General features: G+C 47.3%; 1 protein-coding gene across 1 annotated transcript in view; it reads right to left on the bottom strand.

Annotated features, from left to right (window-relative positions):
* The window catches only part of ABCA4 (ATP binding cassette subfamily A member 4), a 139,608-nt gene extending 120,608 nt beyond the window's left edge, over nucleotides 1-19,000 (bottom strand). Inside the window, exons 1-4 of the mRNA XM_065927798.1 lie at nucleotides 18,935-19,000; nucleotides 10,607-10,700; nucleotides 9,062-9,203; nucleotides 6,159-6,298 (exon numbers count right to left, since the gene is read on the bottom strand). Of these exons, the coding sequence (XP_065783870.1) occupies nucleotides 6,159-6,298; nucleotides 9,062-9,203; nucleotides 10,607-10,700; nucleotides 18,935-19,000 (442 nt within the window). The remainder of the gene's footprint in view (nucleotides 1-6,158; nucleotides 6,299-9,061; nucleotides 9,204-10,606; nucleotides 10,701-18,934) is intronic.
* Between the last annotated feature and the right edge of the window lie 280 nt (nucleotides 19,001-19,280).

The raw sequence follows: 19,280 nt of genomic DNA, 5'->3' as shown, positions 1-19,280 counted from the left end.
CCTAAGGGTCAGGCCTGTCACCAACACAGTCACAGCATTTACTGCTGGAGCAGATTGGCAAAATTTGTGAGAAGGCACACAAGCTGGAAAAACCTAGGTTGGGGTGGAGGTGGTGGTGGGGTCATCAGATCCTTTGCAGAGTTGGTGTTGGGCAATGGGGTGGGGTGAGGAGTAGTTTTGTTCTCCTGGGAATATATGGCAATGTCTGGAGACATTTTTAGTTGTTACAACTTGGAAAATACTGGTGGTAAGTACTAGTGGATGCCACTAAACATCCCACAATGCACAGAAGAACCCTGCTTCCCTGACCAAACAAAGAACTATCCAGTTCAAAAGGTCAATAGTGCTAAGGTTGAAAATCCTTCAGTTCAGTTCAGTTGTCCAGTTGTGTCCGACTCTTTGCGACCCCATGGACTGCAGCAGGCCAGGCCTCCCTGTCCATCACCAACTCCTGGAGTTTACTCAAACTCATGCCCATTGAGTCAGTGATGCCATCCAACCATCTCATCCTCTGTCGTCCCCTTCTCCTCCCACCTTCAATCTTCCCCAGCATCAGGATCTTTTCAAATGAGTCAGTTCTTCACATCAGGTGGCCAAAGTATTGGAGTTTCAGCTTCAGCATCAGTCCTTCCAATGAATATTCAGGACTGATTTCAAACCCTAGATACGTGGAATTGGAGGAGACACATGCTCTGTCCACAGTGCCATTGTCAAGGGGTAGACGACCCTTCCTGGTGTTTCTCTCACATCAGCTATGGCTCTAAGCTCAGGGTATGGGCTTGGACTAAGAGTGATGGGGTTGTCTGGGGCAAGAAAATCTTCAGGTGGGGAAAGGGGAGGGTCTATTGCCTGGGCTTGCAGTTTCATGCCCTGATCAGCCCAGTCACATTCTTTCCACTCCACTCAAACCTACTGGAAGCAGAATTTCTTTATAAGGAGATATAAAGAACTCCTAACCATTACAGTGACCTTGGGGCAGGTGATTGAACCTCTTTGGGTCTGCATTTTCCACATATGCCTCTTAGGATTGTTGTGGGGGTGACTTGGGACAAAGAATGTAAAGTGCTTAGCTCCCAACTTAAAAAAAAATTGCTTGTCTTGATACATTAATATTATTCTTACCCCTTCCAGGGAATTCACACCCACCTTCTCTGCCTGCTTCCTGGGCTAACCTTCAGTCTCAAGCTGGTCACTGCTCCAGTTCTGAAGGCACCAGCCAGAGAAGATGGCAGAGGGTCCAGATATTTATGAAATCATTTCAACATTCAGTTCAGTTCCGTTCCAGTTGCTGAGTTGTGTCCGACTCAAGTATTTGGGTTGCATGAAAATGCTTATTTCTACATCCTATCTTTGCCAGGAGCCTGGTTGACTGCTTATCTCTTAGTTCTTCTTTAACTTTAATCATCAAATGCCCCTGCTCCTTCCAGGTTCTAATACCATCTGCTCTCTCCCCAAATCCTCCCTTCCCCAGGCAGCCAAGAGGTCTAGTTCTCTGAGTGCTTGATAGCCACCCTTCATGTTCAGGTTGTGACTTCCTTTGTATATGCCGCCTCCAGGTTGATGTTCTGCTAATTTCCTCTTGAAAGGGGATGGGCCAGCCACAGGCCTGCCCATGCAGCTGGGGCCAGGGAACCAACCCTGAAGTTCTATCACACAGACGCCTCCCTCACCACCATGGAGGACCCTGACAGTTGCACCACTAGGAAACCCAGAGTCGCCCAAAGCCTTAAGGAGGACCTGACTACAATACCCTTTATCTTCAGTGGATACATTCCAAGAATTGTGCCCCCCGCCCCCGCCCCACCACAGTGGATGCAGATAGTACCAAACCCTATATATACTATGTTTTTTCCCTATACATACATACCTATGATGAGCTTTAATTTATAAACTAGGCAGAGTAAGAGAATATCCAAACAGCATCATTGGTCTTGCACTTTGGGGCCATTATTAAATCAAATAAGGCTTACTTGCACATAAACACTGTGATACTCTGATAGTCAATCTGAACAGCCAGGGAGTAAGTGACTAATGGGCAGGACACCTGGATAAAGGGATGGTTTCCATCCCAGGCAGTAAGTGCAAGATTTCATCATGCTGCTCAGAAAGGCGCACAATTTAAAACTTATGAGTTATTTATTTCTGGAATTTTTCACTTATATTTTCAGACTGGATGACTATAGGTAGCTGAAATCATGGACTGGGGGCACTACCCCAGGAGAGAGGAGTGGTTCTAAGAGGGGCTGCTTTATTTTCTTCTTGGTTTCTTTTCTTTTTAATAACTTATCTTCCAAACCCAGCTTCCTTTTTTTTCTTCCCCTGGGGCTCCAGCTTGGCTGTTCATCTCCAAATCATTTCTCTGTATACAGCATCATACTATATCCTCTGACCTCCAGCAACACAACTCCCAACACACACACACACACACACACACACACACACACACACACACACACACACATACACACAGAGTCTCGAGAGTAGAGAGCTACAGATACTGCTTTTATCACACTCCCCATTATACCTAGCTGGGCAGAGAGATGTAAGCCCTCCAAGTCATCTCTACGTGACACCCAGCACTAGAGCCTGACATGGAATCAGGGCTTTGGTGAATGTCTGTGGAGTAATAGGAGACACCCAGTAAATAACTGTTGTCTTGACCTGAGAGTCAGGACCCTATCTGACTATTGAACTCTTCGTTATTCTTTAACTCCCTCGCCTGACCTTACATACAAACAGCTACAAACATCTTGCTTGGGAAAAGGGACAAAACAGGGGAACTGGGAGCAACTTTGCCCTGGCCCAGATTCCCACCCAGGTGCTTGGGCTGCAGTGGCCCCAGGGAGAAGGCGCAGGAGGGAGCGTGATGGCTCAGCACACCTGAGGAAGGGTGGGGGCCACCCTGTAGGGAGATGTGGGGCCCAGAATGTAAGCAGCGGTCGATACCAGACAGCAGGATTCCCGAGGGAGAAATGTGAACTGGGGGGCCCTGAGGAAAAGAAAATAAATGTAGTTTAAAATGTTGTTCTTCTTGTTCTCTTTCCTGGGAAGATTAGAGGCTGGGGGAGGTGGCCGCTGAGGCCCTTGGAGCTCAGGAGGCTGGGGTGGGGGTGGGGAGACCAGGGAAATGCGTGCGTGAGGCTCAGAGGCGGGCAGTGTTTAAAGATGACTGAGAGACTGCAGAGCTTGCTCGGGTGGTGAGAGGGGAGGGGGCTTCACGGCTGGTTTTTTTTTTTTTTTTTTTTTTTACCATTAATCCTCCTCTGTGGAGAATGCAGTACTACAGGTTTGCTAGGAAAGGAAAATGCCCTAGGTCACTGTTGGCATACTTTCCCAGGTGACTAGGGGAACTGACAGGCAAAAGCACACACCAGTGACAGCCGCCCATCTCGCTTTCAGAGGCTTAACCCTCCACTGCAGCCTGGGGCTTAGGATTCAATGCTCACAGCCAGCAAGGTCCTGCGAGCCCGGGGACAGACTCTGAAACTATCTTCACTACTGACTGTGGGCTTTAGTGTTCGGCCAGAAATTCCTTCAGACACTATGTCCTTTTTGTTAGGGATGGTCCGCTTTCTCCTCTCATGGCCCCCAAGGACAGGGGTTCTGCAGAATCTGTGTTCTCAGCCCCCAAATTCCTTTGGACAGTCTCAGCTGGCCTTCTCTAATGCTGTTTTCCCAGACTCCCCTGAAGCCGGTCTCATGCAGGGAATGTGCCCCCATAGCCCGAAGGCTGGCACAAGGAGCACCTGTACGCCAATTCAAAACTAGCATTGTGTTGGCTTGTACGCAGTGATTTTGGTTCTCATATACAGGCTTGAAAGACCACAGGGACATTGTGGTTTGAAATGACTTCCTTTTTGCTTCCTTCCAGCCAGACCAACTGACAATGAGTAAACAAAATGAAATGCGCTCTGGATGAACAGGGCAGATAGTCATTCCAGGTATTGGACAAGCCCATGTTCTGATGCTTGCTTAACCTTGGGAAAAACTGCTGCCTTGTTGGTGCTTCTCCCCCTTATTTCCCTCATATTAAAAGGCCAACTGTGCTCAGACCCTGTGAGGCCCTGCGGTTCTTTCAATCCTTACTCTTAATAAACTCCCGAGGAGCAAAGAAGGTAGTGTCTGTAATTTAGTTTTACGACATAACATATATGCATTACTGATTTCGGAAACAGTAGAATGTAATGAAGGAATCTTAACCATCATCTGACCAGACTCCTGAGCTTTACTGCTCCAATGGGGAGAGAAGGGAGAAGGTGATCCAGTGGGAGGAGGATCGGGTTCTCTTTGGACCGACTCACCTATGCTTTTTGACCCCCTGCTTCCCTCCAGCAGCCCCCACAGGGTGTGGTCATGGGCCTTCCACTTCTCCCCAGGGATCCCGCAGGGGAGGGCCCTGGTCTGATGAGTCTCTTCACCAGGGACCAGCACTCTGCCTGGCTTGTATGGGTGAGGAGCCCTGGGGGACTGTTTCGTACCATTCTCCCTAGGCAGAAGCTGTCTTATCCAGCCCCTCCTGTCTTTTTGGACATCACCTTCCTCACCCTTGTCATCCTGCAAGGTCATCCCCACAGTCAGTTCCTCATCTCCATTCTAAGAGCTGACATTTCCCAGAAGCCACAAACCACTTCCTTTACAGCCTCTGAGCCCATCCCTGAACGAACTTCCCCACCCTGGCAGCCTTTTCTGCACCCCCACAACTGCACAGACCCCTGGGGTCCTGGCCAGTCTGCTGCGATCCAGCTGTTCATGTACCCCTGAAGAGGGGGTGTGGTCCACCTGGCGCCCAGGCTATCTCCATAGCCAGTAACTCCAATCACCTACAGAGGAACCTCTGGTGGACGTAACAACCACACACGACATCCACTTGTGCTCTGAAAAGAGACCTCGGAGCTTTCTGTGTTTGGGTTTGGCTTGTTTCTAGTTCTTCCCCTGGAGAGGGGAACATGGGAGAGGGAGCTCCTTCCCCTTCCCTCCTCACACTCCTGGATTCCATGGGGCTCTCCTACCCCTACAACCTCCGTGTCCATCCAGCCTGCTTTCCTTTGCCTTCCCATCACCTAACCTTCACCTCTGCTCCACTTCAACCACCATGGCCATACCTGGGGGCTTGTTCTCATTTGTCCTGCATGCCTTTGAAATCCTGAATCCACATATTTCACATTCTGACCACAGCTGTCAATCTTTCTATCCTGCTGTTTTCTCAGTCTGTAACCAGCGTCATGGAAACCTCTGAGGCCTCTATTCTTTTGCCTCTCCATTTCCCCTGGGCAATTCCAGTCCTTCTGGCTTCTCCTTCATCCATATGCAGCCTGGACCCTATCTGTGTAGTCTGATCACTGCCCTCAATCCCCTGGCCTCCTGGACCTTCCCTGGCACCTCCCTACCAGCCCTACCACCCCAAATCCTGCTTCCCCCAACTTTACACCTGCTTTGCCTCAGGGCCTGGGATGCTGAATATTACCAGAAGAAAGAGAAAGACTATAGATATTTATGTCGTGATAAACACATGCTCTGGGCTTCCAGTGGCTCCGTGGTAAAGAATCCACCTGCTAATGCAGGAAATGTGGGTTTGATTCCTGGGTAAGGAATATCCCCTGGAAGAGGAAATGGCAACGTTCTCCAGTGTTCTTGCCTGGGAAATCCCATGAACAGAGGAGCCTGGTTGACTATAGCCTATGGGATCAGAAAGAGTCAGACATGACTTAGCAACTAAACAACAGAAATAACAACAACAAACATGTGCACCGATCTTCCTGGCTCTTTACTACTACTTGGCATTGCTCCTACACAGTCCTGGGTAGCTCTCTCTCTAGGACTCTGTGAATGTGGTCCACAACTTTTCCAGGCTCCTTGAACTCCTCCCTCTTCACCTGGCCTCAGACCTTCCAGAGCACATCTCTCTCCACATTCTCCTATCTCACGACTTACCTGGGATGAGATCTTTCTTGCTCTCCTTCCTAACTTCCCACCTTCAGGGCTGGCAGAAAGAGGAGTTCTCACCAAGGTAAGCCTCCTCCTGTCTCTAGATCCCTTCCTACACCCTCTGGTATCTTTTCCAACCAAATCTTCTAATTCCTTTCTATATTTTCAGTTTGACTGCTGGAGGAGGCAAATGAGAAGCAAGTGATACTTAAGAACACTGAAGCCCACTTCACCTGCAATCCTCTCGGGGTGGGTCCGGAGGGTGTTCATGAGCTGGGACAAGGTGCCGAGTTCTCTCCAAACCTGACCAAGGTGCTGGCTCTCTGGTGCATCCATGAGGAGTTCTTGAAAATCTCTATACACCCTTGCCAAGCTGTAAGAAAGAGCCTCATCATTAAAGACATAGCTGTCATTTTCATCATCATTATAATACGTTGTGTAATTTTTTAAGATACCACCTGCTTGACCCCGCTGAATTATAACTACATTATATATCCTCTCAATATTGTCAAGACAAAAGGAGATATTTTTATTTCCTTATGCATATAAGATAACAGGGGCTCTGAGCAATTTGTTGTTAAAAGTCTTCCAACTTTGGCAGGGCTGGGTCACTTCTCAACTCTTTTCATTATGTGTTTTCTCATCCAAGAAGTCTTAAATAGGATGATTATAGGAGATATTAGTAGGGGCTCTTTTCAGCCAGTACCCATTTCTCTGAGACCTGCCCTTCCAGCCATTCATATGCTCAGGTTCTAAGAGCCATACTTTATCTACAAAGCTCTCCTTGCATGCATGAACACACACACCTCTGCCCAGGCTGATTGGACAAGGGAAATAAAGCTGGGGAAACAGATTTGCTCCCAAGAATTTGAATGGTACTCAGAGATGCTCTTCTGACTGCCCAAGCCCAGGTGTCGTGAACTGGGCAACTAGCACCAGCCAAGGCATTGAGAAGCAGGGCAGAGTGGTCAGTGGAGAGAGGCAGATGGAGTAGAACCCCAGATGGAGGTGGAGAGGCGGGACCTTGTAGGCTCAGACAGGAGGGAGCAGCTCCTGGTGGTTCTTCTGTTCTTATCCCCCTCCCAGAGAACTGCTTGCTGTTCTTGGCCTTTTAAGAAGGTGAGAGTCCCTTGGACTGCAAGGAGATCCAACAAGTCCATCCTAAAGGAAATCAGTCCTGGGTGTTCATTGGAAGGACTGATGCTGAAGCTGAAACTCCCAATAATTTGGCCACCTGATGTGAAGAGTTGACTCATTGGAAAAGACCCTGATGCTGGGAGGGATTGGGGGCAGGAGGAGAAGGGGACGACAGAGGATGCGATGGCATCACCAACTCAATGGACATGAGTTTGAGTAAGCTCCAGGAGTTGGTGATGGACAGGGAGGCCTGGCGTGTTGCGATTATTGGGGTTGCAAAGAGTCGGACATGCCGAGTGACTGAACTGAACTGAACTGAACTGAGTGCCCAAATTATATCTTTCCCTCTGAGGTTTAAACTTGTTTAAATGTGTTTCTCTGCCTTGCAAGCAAATGAATTTTGAGTAAGCCAACATTTCACTCATACTATGTGCATGAAACATGAAACTCAGATTTCCTGGCTCAGAGGCAGAACACAGCTGGAGTCCGAAGCCGCTTCCCCTCCCCAGTTCCACCTCTCGATCTGTGGACACTCAGCGCCAGTCCCACCAAAGCTCCACAGAGCTGCCACTGAAACACCTCCAAAGCTCCCCTGATCCTGTCATGCGACCCATGGGATCTCTCTGGGTAGGCAAGTGTTTCTTCTTAGGCACCTCGAGGAGGCTCAAGCCGAAAGTACAAATTGTAAATGAAAGCTTCCAGGTGGTGTTTGCAGCCAGGGGAGCCCAGCTAAAATGCTGTCTTCCAGGAAGACGGGTGTTCTGTGTTCCCTCTTCTATCTTCCAATAAACCAGAGGTTAGCAGACATGTTATAGGTTTGTGGACCAGGCAGTCTCTGTCACAACTACTCTTGCCTTTGTGTGGCAAAAGCAGTCACACTTTGTTCCCAGTGGGGAAGGCTACCTCTACGTATTAAGTGGAATTACCAAATGTTCTTTTTCTTTTTGTCAAAATGTGGTTTTGCCCTGGCGGAATTATATCCAGATCTCCTCTAAGGAAAGAACTGGAGCAACCCAATATCTCAGTTTCCATCTGACTTGATGTTTATACAAGTAGGTGAAGCCTGCACTCCAACAAGCCCTTGTTGGTGACCCTTGGGTGTAAGCATCACAAATTGCAGCTGGAGGTCAGCCCAGTGGTTGAAGGACAACCGTGTCCTTATTACTGAGCCTCTGACTATAGAACATGCTACATCAAGTCCCCCTATCTACTTCAAGGGAATTCCAAATACAGACTCTCTTCTTATGGAATTTGACTTGAAATTCAATCCCAGGACAGAGGTCATTAACCTGGAGTCCACAAATGCTCTGAAATCATCTGCACAGTGTAATGTTCTGTGGGTGTGTGTGTCCTCGTTTTTCTTGGGAAGGGGACCATCAGTTTTCATCAACTTCTGGGAATGGTCTTCAGCCCTACAAGTTAAGAACTACTGCTCTCAAGCAACATCCTAAGATTTGGCCAACCAAGGGAACTAATGGCATTTATGACAGAGGATTTGGAAATTGTCTCTTTTTCTTCCAAGAAGCAAATGTCACCCTGTAAACTTGGTTTCATTCACCCTCAAAAGGTCCCCTGACAATTTTCTTAGCTTTTCAATGTCCAAGAAAACTTTTAAAAGAACACAGATCACTCAGAGTTGATCCAGGGTGGAGAGTGACATGAGGAATCAGAAGGGGAATGGAGTGTTTCTCATCCAGTGGCTCCGCTTGAGCAGATGGATGAGCTGGAGGCAGTAGACACATTTCAGCAGGGTGCTGACATCAGACTCCTAGTCATATCTTGGGGATATAAGGACCAAGAAATTCTGTCCTCTGGTCTCCAGTGCCCTGACAGCTGATATAGAATGTTCCAGAGTGGAAACATGCCCTGCTCCTTTGAATTTAAGGTTTCTGCAAGCCATGAGACCACTTATTCAGCAGCACATGCTCTGTGCGCACATACACGAACTCCCGAGGCGAGAGGAGAATAAAGGGTGTACAGTGAGAATCCCAGCACTTACATGGAGTTGTTATAGTTCGACACAATTCCAGGAGATTCTCCTGCGGTGGGACTTTGAAAACAAGGATTGTTCACATTGCAGAAAATTCCCTGGAGCCATGGCAACATTCCTGCTGAGGGCATCGCCTTGTTGGGAAAATGGCCTTTAAGACAGGAAGTGAAGACAAGGAGTTAGTCATTGACACTAAGCAGGATGCAGGTCCTAGGAGCCAGAGCCTCTGCAGGATGGACCCTGGTCCTTCTGGTGCTTTCCTTCATTTATCAGAATTTAAGAAGCAGACGCATCTAATGTATGTCTGGCCCTGTGGTGGGTGCTGGAGATAGGGTCTCTTCTCTCAAGCTTCCAGTGTAGCGGTGAGATGGAAACATATCCTAATAGAGGCATAGATGGAAGTGTGATGGGGGAACAGAGGAGAAGACACTGTATCGTGGGGAGATGGAAGGGGTAGAGTGATGTTAGTGCAAGAAGCCTCCACGTGTTGCTGATGTTTAAGGAGGAGAAGAGGTTTGTCTATTCCTTCCACAACTGTGTATTGAGCATCTACCCCCAAGCATTAAACAGGGAGTGCAGGTTATAGGTTCCTTGAGGGGTGAGGTAAACAAGCAAGGGTTTGATGAACAGAAGGCTGATTCAGAATATGGGGCCTGAAACTCACCAACAAGAGGATGGAAAGCCAGAACAGGGGACTGAGCAGCTGGTATGACTCCTGAGGATCCCACACCGGCTGCCAAGAGCCAGAAGAAGTCATCCTGGCCAGAAACCAGGTGAAAGCTTTCTCTGGGGGGCATAGTATAACAGAGGCACATGTAGGCTCATCCTCGGTCCCAGGACACCCCTGGGGTCCAAAAATACTACATTATTAATACACTATTTTCTGTTCCTTCTTTTTTATTTATTTATTTTAATTTATTTAATTGGAGGCTAATTACTTTACAATATTGTAGTGGTTTTGCCATACATTGACATGAATCAGCCATGGGTGTACATGAGTTCCCCATCCTGAACCCCCCTCCTACCTCCCTCCCCATCCCATCCCTCAAGGTCATCCCAGTGTATCAGCCCTGAGCACCCTGTTTCATGCATCAAACCTGGACTGGCGATGTCCCTTCTTATTTTTTCTTTGGCACCATGCCTAACATATCCCTAACATGAAGACATATCCTGTCTTCAAAATACAGGACTGACCAAAAAATTTGTCCGGGTTTATCTACATCTTAATTGAACGAACTTTTTGGCCAATCTAATATTTCAAAGAACTCATCTATAATCTGTTCCCTTTAAAAGTACAAAGAGTTCAGGTGTAGAAAAAAACAACCAAACAAAAAGTAATTACACAATTCTTTAGTAACCACATGTAAGTATTTGCATAGAATGTGCAGGATTTAAAAGTTAGTTTGCATAACGTCTGTGTTCTCCATTCTAGACATGAAATGATGACAAGCAGATCAGATCCTGGCACCCACAGTCCCCACACCCTTTCTAAACAAAGTGATAGGACCTCCAGGCAAACCAAGGCTCCCCCTACCCCACCCCTGTTATGCTTACATTCATGTTTGCTGTAGAGGGGGTTGACATTCCTTAACCAGATCAAGACCAGAAATAAAGATAAAGGCCACACCAGTTCCACCACAAAGCGAATCTGGAAAAACAAAACACAAAGTGAGAAAGACCAGTGATACTAACTGATTACAGGAAACATACCTCGAGCAGACACACTTCATTTCCATGTCTGTCTCTGCAACAGGACTTTGGTTGTGGTATACTTAAAGGACTTCCTTTTTTAAACCTTACCTTCCATACTGCCTCTACTCTGATACATTGGACTCCCGAGACTTGGTGTCCATCTGGGTTCCAATTTGCCTCTATTTTATTGGGTTGGCTAAAAAGTTCATTCGGGTTTTCCTATAAGATGATATGGACAAATCCAATTTAATATTTTGGCCAACCCAATTGAAAACTTTGTTAGCACGGTACGTTCATCAAAAGTCATCAGGGTAAGTGCTTCAGTGCTTTTTGGATGTCGTTGTGCACATGAATGCAAATTCTGATTCTGTAAGGCCCTCTCAGATCTCACATGTCTAACAAGCTCCCAGGTAATGCTGATGCTGCAGGTGGTAAAAGTCTCCTGATAACCTCTCCTTCTGCAGATGAGGAAACAGGGGCCCAGGAAGGGCAGGTGACTGGTGCAGTAACTCATGGGCAGTATAGCATTGGAGCCAAAATCCAGCCTCCTGTCTCCAGGCCCAGAGCTTTGCTCCTCCCCACTGCCCTGTCTTCTTATAGTGCCACTGGACTTTGCATGTGTGGCCACTGAATGAATGAATGAAGGTGCACTCCAAGGCATAGCATGTCAGGGTGTGGTTGGAGGTGTGGGATTATTGGTGGGGGGAAGATATGTATTGGGGAATGTAATAGTTCTTCCACCCAACCCCCATTCAGAAACGCATTAATACTTAAAGCAGAATTTAAGCAGATGACTGAGAATAGAAATGTAAGCCTATATAGATCAGCTAGGGGCTATTCATGTGACTTTAAATTTAACCCTTTATTGTTCCTTCCAAAGAAATGCACTTAAATTCTCAGCAGAATGGTGGACACCGTAGCAGGTGCTCAATAAACCTTTGCTCCTTTTCTATTGGTTAGGACTAATGTACTTAAATTCTCAGGAGAATTGTAGACAACACAGCAGATGCTCAATAAATCTCTGTTCCTTCTCTGTTGGTTAGGTCTGCTGGCAAGCAGAGTATTACAAATCATAACATAAGTCAATAAGAGAAAAAAGATAACACGCTGAAGAAAAAAAATGTTAAGGATAGGTGGTGATTATGCTGTTGCAACATTTACAAAACCTTTTATCCAAAATATGTCTAGGGATGATGTATTAGAAGACAAACTCACACAAACATTATGGGGAGAAGAAAGAATAGTAGATTCTTCCTTAAACCACTCGTTTTCAAGATTTCTCCTATACATTCTCCCCCCAAATGGCAAAATACCAAATCGGACAAGTTCCATCCAGTATTAAAAGGACTGACTTCAAGCACACTTGATAGTCATAAAAATGTTGGCAGTTCCCCCAGGCCATACAAATCAAGGGTGGAGGGGTAAAAACTGTCCACAGTGACCCTGTTTCACTGTTAAGGACTCACCCATTCTTGCTGATCACTAGAGTGCTTCCCATGGCACTCATCGTCATTACTCTTTCATGAAGGTGGATCCCTCCCTGGCTATAAGCTCCCTGAGGGCAGGGACTACATCTATCCTTGTCACTACACCCAATACAGGGCCAAGTTTATAAAAAGTGTCCAGTAAATATTGGTGGAATGAGTGAATCTTTGTCAAGACTGATCTAGGAGCCTTCTCTGGAAAGGTAGAGGTGACTCGGCGGCTCAGGTAAACAACAGTTTGCAAATTGAACAAACTGCTTCCCTCATTGACAGTACGCTGGCTTCACACCTTCCATCCCAAATTTCCCCATCCCACCCACTCTCCAACCCGTCCCCATCAGTTGGTAAGGAGAGCAAGTTCTGCAAGATAGTAATACGAGTGATAGATGCAAGCTATGAAACCAAAACTTATTCCTGGTGTCCTCACCAAGGAAATGAGACAACCAGTCCAAATTCTACACCTTTGACTCTTCCTTAAGACAACTACTTGCAGCATTGGTTGTCTATCATCTAGTAAGTCAGCCATCTTCCATGTAGCAATGCCTACTTGGGAATAGGCTGGTGTATGAAACACTGATGCTGATTTGGGAATGGGGAGACCTAGGTTAGGAATCACTTTGGGGCTTGATTTATCTCCAAGTCTCAGTTTTCTCATCTGTGAAATGGGCCTGTTCTATCCTATAGCTTATACTGAGGGTTAAAGTGTATCAACACCAGCGGTTCTTAGCTGACTCTGCTATTAGCTGTACAACCTCGGGTAACCGATTCAACCTCCCCATGCCTTGGGGTCTCATCTGTAAAATGGGAGTACTGTCAGGACCTACCCCTCAGAGCAGTTCCGAGAATGAAATGAGTTGAGTAAATGTTGAAATGAAATGAGTAAAACACCTGAAGCAGAGTCTGGCATGTAGAAACATTCTATGGACATGAGACGTTTATTACTGACCCTCACTTCTCACAAGGGTCACAGGGACATTTAAGTGACAGCACATTGTAAAGTCTGAAGAGCAAGGAGTTATAATTTAAATTATCTGCAAGGCCTTAGGTCTGCCCTCTGCTCACATTCATGTTTCCTCCTTTTTCTCCCTTTCTGGAGTCAAAACTGCTCAGTTTTCAGTTTGGAAGCATGGGGCTTTCTGAGAAAACTAACCACACACTGTCCCCTACTCCATGGAGGATCTTGGGTCAGGGGAGGGTCAGCCAGCCTAGCCTACCTGTCCCATGGATAAAATTCCCAAACCCGGGCTAGTCCATCTCATCCCTCTTTGTCATGTAAGTCACACATTCTCTTACCCACTTACTCACTCACACTTGTAGTTTTGAAATATCTGGTCTTTGCAAGTCCACCCATTGAAGGAGGCCAGTTCAGAACTTTACTTTCCTCCTTCACCCTTTGCTGAGGGCGAGGACTAGTACAGCTTTGCAGGTTTTCCTCTTTACCACATCTCTGAGTTAGGGACTCTATTTTCCACCTAAAGTCCCTGCCTCTCAAACCATCACCTTCATCAACCTAGGTCTGCTGTTCTCACATGGCTGAATGCAGGAATCTGGAGGGAGCTCGGGCCATGCCCCACATCAATTACACCAGGGTGCCTGGCCATGGGACATCAGTTTGGTATTTTTTTGTTTGTTTGTTTTTTTAACACTTCTCAGGTAGTTCCAGTGTGTGGCTGGGACTGAGAACCACTGGCCCAGGTAGTAGTTGGTAATCTTTGAAAAGCATTTTTGGAGAAGTCAGTATTACTGTTCCAACTCTGCGAGCATTTGTTTAGGGAGGGCTGCATTTCACACTTCACTTCCTGCACAAAGACCACCGGCAATTCTTTTCCAGCCTTTCTAGCCTGACAAGTCCCCGCAACAACCTCGTCCCCTCCCCCAGAAGCGTATGCTCAGCACCCCCATCCCAGAGCGGCATCTTTGTCCTTGATGCTCAGCTGTGCACGGGCATACCCTAGGGAGAAATTCCACAGTGTAATTAAAAACATGTTTTCAGAGCAGCTCTCGCTCCCCACACCCCTCCTCTTTAAACATGTCTGTAACTTTAATTAAGCCCAGCCGAAGCTCAGAAGAGGCTGGTGGAAATTTTTTTTCTCAAACTGGTATTTCCTTGTTCTCTATTTTTTTTTTTTTTGCCCCTTCCTCCCCCTTTACCGCTCAATCTACTTAGCGGAGGAGGGGGTCACAGGGAAGGGCAGAGTCATGCTTGTTGTTTTAAATCTTGGTCAGTTAGGTTTTCTTCCCTCCTACTCTGTTTTCAATTTGAAAGCGGGTGGCCAAGGATCCAAACAGCTGCATGATTTTCCCTTCTGCACTGAGAGCGGAGACAGGATTCTCATCCTGAATGAGTATGCCCCAGGACCTGAGGAGCTTTGGAACTAGCTGCCCAGCCTCCCCACACCTGCCAGGTTCTCCTCACCTAATTCTGGACCCTAGGTCAAATGTCATGGATATACCAGATGCCCAGGTCTGGGGTCCAGGAAATGATAACCCCCGTACTTTCAAGAATCCTCTTGCATGCCTGCTCAGTCGCTCAGTCATGTCTGACTCTCTGCAACCCCATGGACTGTAGCCCATCAGGCTCCTCTGTCCATGGAATTTCCCAGGAAAGAATGCTGAGTGGGATGCCATTTCCTTCTTCAGGGGATCTTAGGGACCTGGGGATCAAACCTGCGTTTCCTGCATTGGCAAGCAAGCTCTTTACCACCAAGCCACCTGGGAAGCTCCATGAATCCTCAGGCTTCCCCAAATATCCTGCCCTGATATGGAAGCTGGGACCAGGGAGATGACGCCAAGGGGCCCTAGACTGTGGGCTCTAAGGGGCAAAAGACACACCTAATGGTCTTTATAAACTCACTCAACACAGTGCCTGCCCCACTGAAAATATGAGCAAGTGTGTATTTGCTAGGGAACTGGGAGAGCTCTTCTTATCACTGGAAATGCATACTCTGGAGAATGAACTCCTTGAGGAGTCTGCTCTTATCCCTGCCAACCCCATTCTCTCTTCTGAGCTCCCAGAGCTCATCTTCATCTCCTGCCCCATGCTACCTTCCACTCCAATATTGCACATGGTTTTCTGCTCAGTAATTGTGCACAGACACCTGCTTCGACCCCTGGCTCTGAGTTCCATGAGGACAGGGGTTATCTAACTCACTGGATAAATAGGTCACAGAAAGTGAAAGTGTTAGTCACTCAGTCATGTCCAACTCTGTGACCCCATGGACTGTAGCCGCCAGGCTCCTCTGTCCATGGAATTCTCCAGGCAAGAATACTGGAGGAGATTGCCATTCCCTTCTCCAGGTGATCTTCCCAACTCAGGGATTGATCTTAAGTCTCTTGCATTGCAAGTAGATTCTTTACCATTTTAACCACCAGGGAAGCCCCTAGGTCACAGATAGTGACCATAAAACCCACTTTCCCAGGTCTGTTATCACTTTACACTTATTGTTCTGGTATACCTATAATTAGTGCCTCCTTTCACTTTTAAAGCTACCCTGGACTGGATGATAAACTAGATGGCCACCCTATCTTTGTTGTCTTCCTGACCAACTTACTACACAGGGCTTGCTACCTGGGGCAGTGTCGGGTAACTGGCATGTCTGCCTGTCCTGGAGCCCTGGGTCCAGCCCCACCAGTCGCTAACCTCCAAAGACTCAATGACGTCATTGATGCCCGTGGTGGATAATAGTGGTGGCTCTCTCACAGAATTGAGGTGAGGGTTAAATGAGGTGATACTTAGTGCGGTGCCAGACATTCAGTAATACTTGATAAATGTCAACAGAGGAAGGAAAAACAAAGGGATGGGGGTGGGGGAAGCAGAGATCTGAAGACTTTTCTTTTATGACCTTAAGGGATAAAGAGAGGAGGAAGGGGGAAATGTGGTTTCTGGTTTTTGCTCTTGCTCTGCCCACAATAGTAAACATCCAAAACCATGAAAGTCTGAGGAATTAAAAACCTAGGAGCTGGGTTCTGGGCTGGGTGAGTTTTTTCTTTTTCTTTTCTTCCTTGTAGTCATCATTCTGTGAAGGCAGAAGCTTCCAAAAAGTTTACAGAAGGGGCCACAGATCCCTATCAGAGCTATTGGGGGCTGTGGGGATATCTCCATCATACCCAGACATCCTGGAAATTCCTGGAATGTAGCAGTGGAGAAGCTAGCTGGAGGCACACCAGACAAAGACTTCAATCTCCATCATCACAATGGCACCAAATGATTTTCAGGCCTGACTATGTGCATCCTGGGAGATTCCCACAGCCAAGGTCCTCGGCCTGAAAGGCCCTGTCTCACCACAAAGGGGGTGGCAGTGTGACCTCTAGGAAGCATACTGGGGAGAAGATGGAATCCCTGAACAGAGACCACCCACCAGCACCAGAGAAAGCAAGCAGAGACCGTGAGGGCCTCTGAGCCAATAGGGTATTGAAGATAGGGTTTTTGAAAATAGAGTTATTCTCTGTAACAGCAACACACTTGCCACAGGAATGGAATCATTTCAGGCCAGCAGCTATTGTCCCTGGGTGCATTTTTTGAGGACCATGAAGAGCACATTGAGAGTAAAATTGAGTGAAAATCTAGACTAAACATCATGTAGGCAGAGACCGTGGTTGTCTTATTTGTTATTGTGTGCCCAGCACCTGGCCAAGTGCCTGGCTATTATTGTTGTTGTTTAGTCACTAAGTCATGCCTGACTCTTTGCGACCCTGTGGACTGCAGCACGCCAGACTTCCCAGTCCTTCACTATCTCCCTGAGTTTGCTCAAATTCAGGTCCACTGAATCGGTGATGCCATCCAGCCATCTCATCCTCTGTCGCCCCCTTCTCCTCCTGCCTCCAATCTTTCCCAGCATCAGGGTCTTTTCCAATGAGATGATTACTAAGTATTTGTTAACGGAAGGAGCAAATGAATAAATGAATGAATTTAATAACGAGCCTGCTTCAGTTTTGCCTATTTGCATTCTACAAAGGAAGCTCCTGGAAATAGAGATTAAGCCTCTGATTACTTTTAGCATAGGGTTCTTGGGGTAACATATAACTTCAGTGCTAATTTGAAGATCACACCAGCTTTGACAAAGGAAAGCAGCCTGAGGAGAGAGGTGTCTCCCAGTAGGAATGGGTCCTCACTTGGCTTCTCCTGCAGTCTCCCTAAGGCCTGTCCAAGACACACAAATGGGAAGGACCATCTGGGCACTGGTTGACCGTGGCCCTTGCTGCTCCCTTCTGTGCCAGTTATTAAGCTGTCGTCTCTCAGCTCCAAACCCTCTTGTCAGCCAGGGCTTCCTCCTCTTGGGTCTGAGCCTGAGACTGGGCTCAGAGGCCTCAGCAGTGGCCTCGCTGTGTCCCTTCCTCACAGATCTGCATTTCGGCTCTGCTGACACCACCTCTGTGTTTCTAAGACTTAGCAGTCCCACTTTCTCCCTGGTTGTCTCGGCTGTAGGGGTAGTAATTGTATCCTGCAATTGCTACCTCCATGTCACCTGGAGCTCTTTTATATCCTCAGGTACTAGCTTGGTTACCAGCTAATGCCTCCTTCCATTAGAGTCCCTCTGATTGGACTGTGACTGAGATACTCAGCAGGGGTCCTCAGATGTTCCATCTGTTGGCCCCTTCCTTCTCCAACCTCCTTTCCAATACCCGCGAAAACCCTGTCCTGACCACAAAAACCCACTCTGAATCGAGGCTTGGAACAGATTCGTTATCTTCCTCCCCACAGCCCATCTTCCTTGCTGTCTCCCCCTACCTCTCCTGGCTCTCTCTCAGTCCTATCCACTCAGTCCTCCCCCGCTTCTTCTTCTCTTGACTCCTTTGCTCATCCAGCATTTCCATGACCCTGAGGCCGCAGCAATGTGCATTATCTACAGTTATATATTCACTCTGTATCCTTTCCCAGGAAAAATTTACAGAGGCCACTTGGATTTACATATACACCCTTGGGGTCCTCAGATCTCTTGTGGCTGTTGGCTGTTCTTCTCAGGTGATATTTGGCCTGTGTTCCTTTTTCTTGCTCTTGGTCTCAAAACATACTGCAGTTTCTCTCAGCCAGACTAGAAATGAGTCCAGGGTAGGATCTGTGCCTTTTAAGTCCCTGGTCCAGCCCAGTCCCATGTGTGTTCACTGGAAGGCTCAGTAAACATCTCTGGTGCTGATAAGATATTATATCTCATCGACTCTAAGATGCATTGTTACTTTTCTTGATGGGTTGTTATTTTTGCACACTAAGAAATCTATCACTTGATTGTGAGCTGCAGTTTGATTTTAGAAATGTGAAAAAACAGTGTGCCATTTAGAACCAATGAAATCACTGGTTTGGGAAGCTCTTGGAAACTGTAGTTTTCCTTTGAGCCTGATTTTCAGGACTTTGGACTCTTTCTGCGACACAGTATGAATGCAGACAGAGAGGCAGGCTTAAAAACCAGAGGCAGGGGAAGGATGGGCAGGCAATGGATTCATATGCAGGGCAGGCAAAAGCTGACTTCATAGCACGGCCATGCTGGGCTGTGGATGGAAGGCGGCTACCTCAGGACAGAGAAGCACATTCCTGGGAGGGACACTCGTCAGAGAGGCACAGTGAGGAGCCAGACGTTACTTGCTGCTTCGGTGACAAATAGCCACCAACACATTGGCTTCTCACCCTCCCTGCTCCCACCTCACCCATTCTCCCCATTGTCTATTTGCTCCACACCTCCTCAGTCCGAGACCACAGAGTCTCCTCTCTTACCTTTTGCCTTTTCCGCAGGGTCCAGTTCTTCCAGAGCAGAAGTTTGATCTGTCTGGCAAAGCCCATGCTGGTGATCACAGAAGACTGGAGATCACTCCCAGCCCTCCGTCTATGACAGGGGCTCACAGGCAGCAATGGACATAAATGGTGCCCAGAGCACCTCCAGCTTAGGCTGCTGTGTCCTTCACGGGGTGATTAAAGGCTACTTTCTTCGAAGCATAATCCCTTTTAATTACACATAAGCCCTTTGTGGAGGAAAGCAGGCTGACACTCTGTTGGCTTCTTTTTGGGAAGACATGAGTGACTGAGCACTAAGTGAATCGAGGTGGGGGCATTTCATGGGAAA

Source organism: Muntiacus reevesi, chromosome 1, assembly GCF_963930625.1.
Source record: "Muntiacus reevesi chromosome 1, mMunRee1.1, whole genome shotgun sequence".
Taxonomy (NCBI): Eukaryota; Metazoa; Chordata; class Mammalia; order Artiodactyla; family Cervidae; genus Muntiacus; species Muntiacus reevesi.
This window is presented reverse-complemented; position numbering and strand designations above follow the sequence as displayed.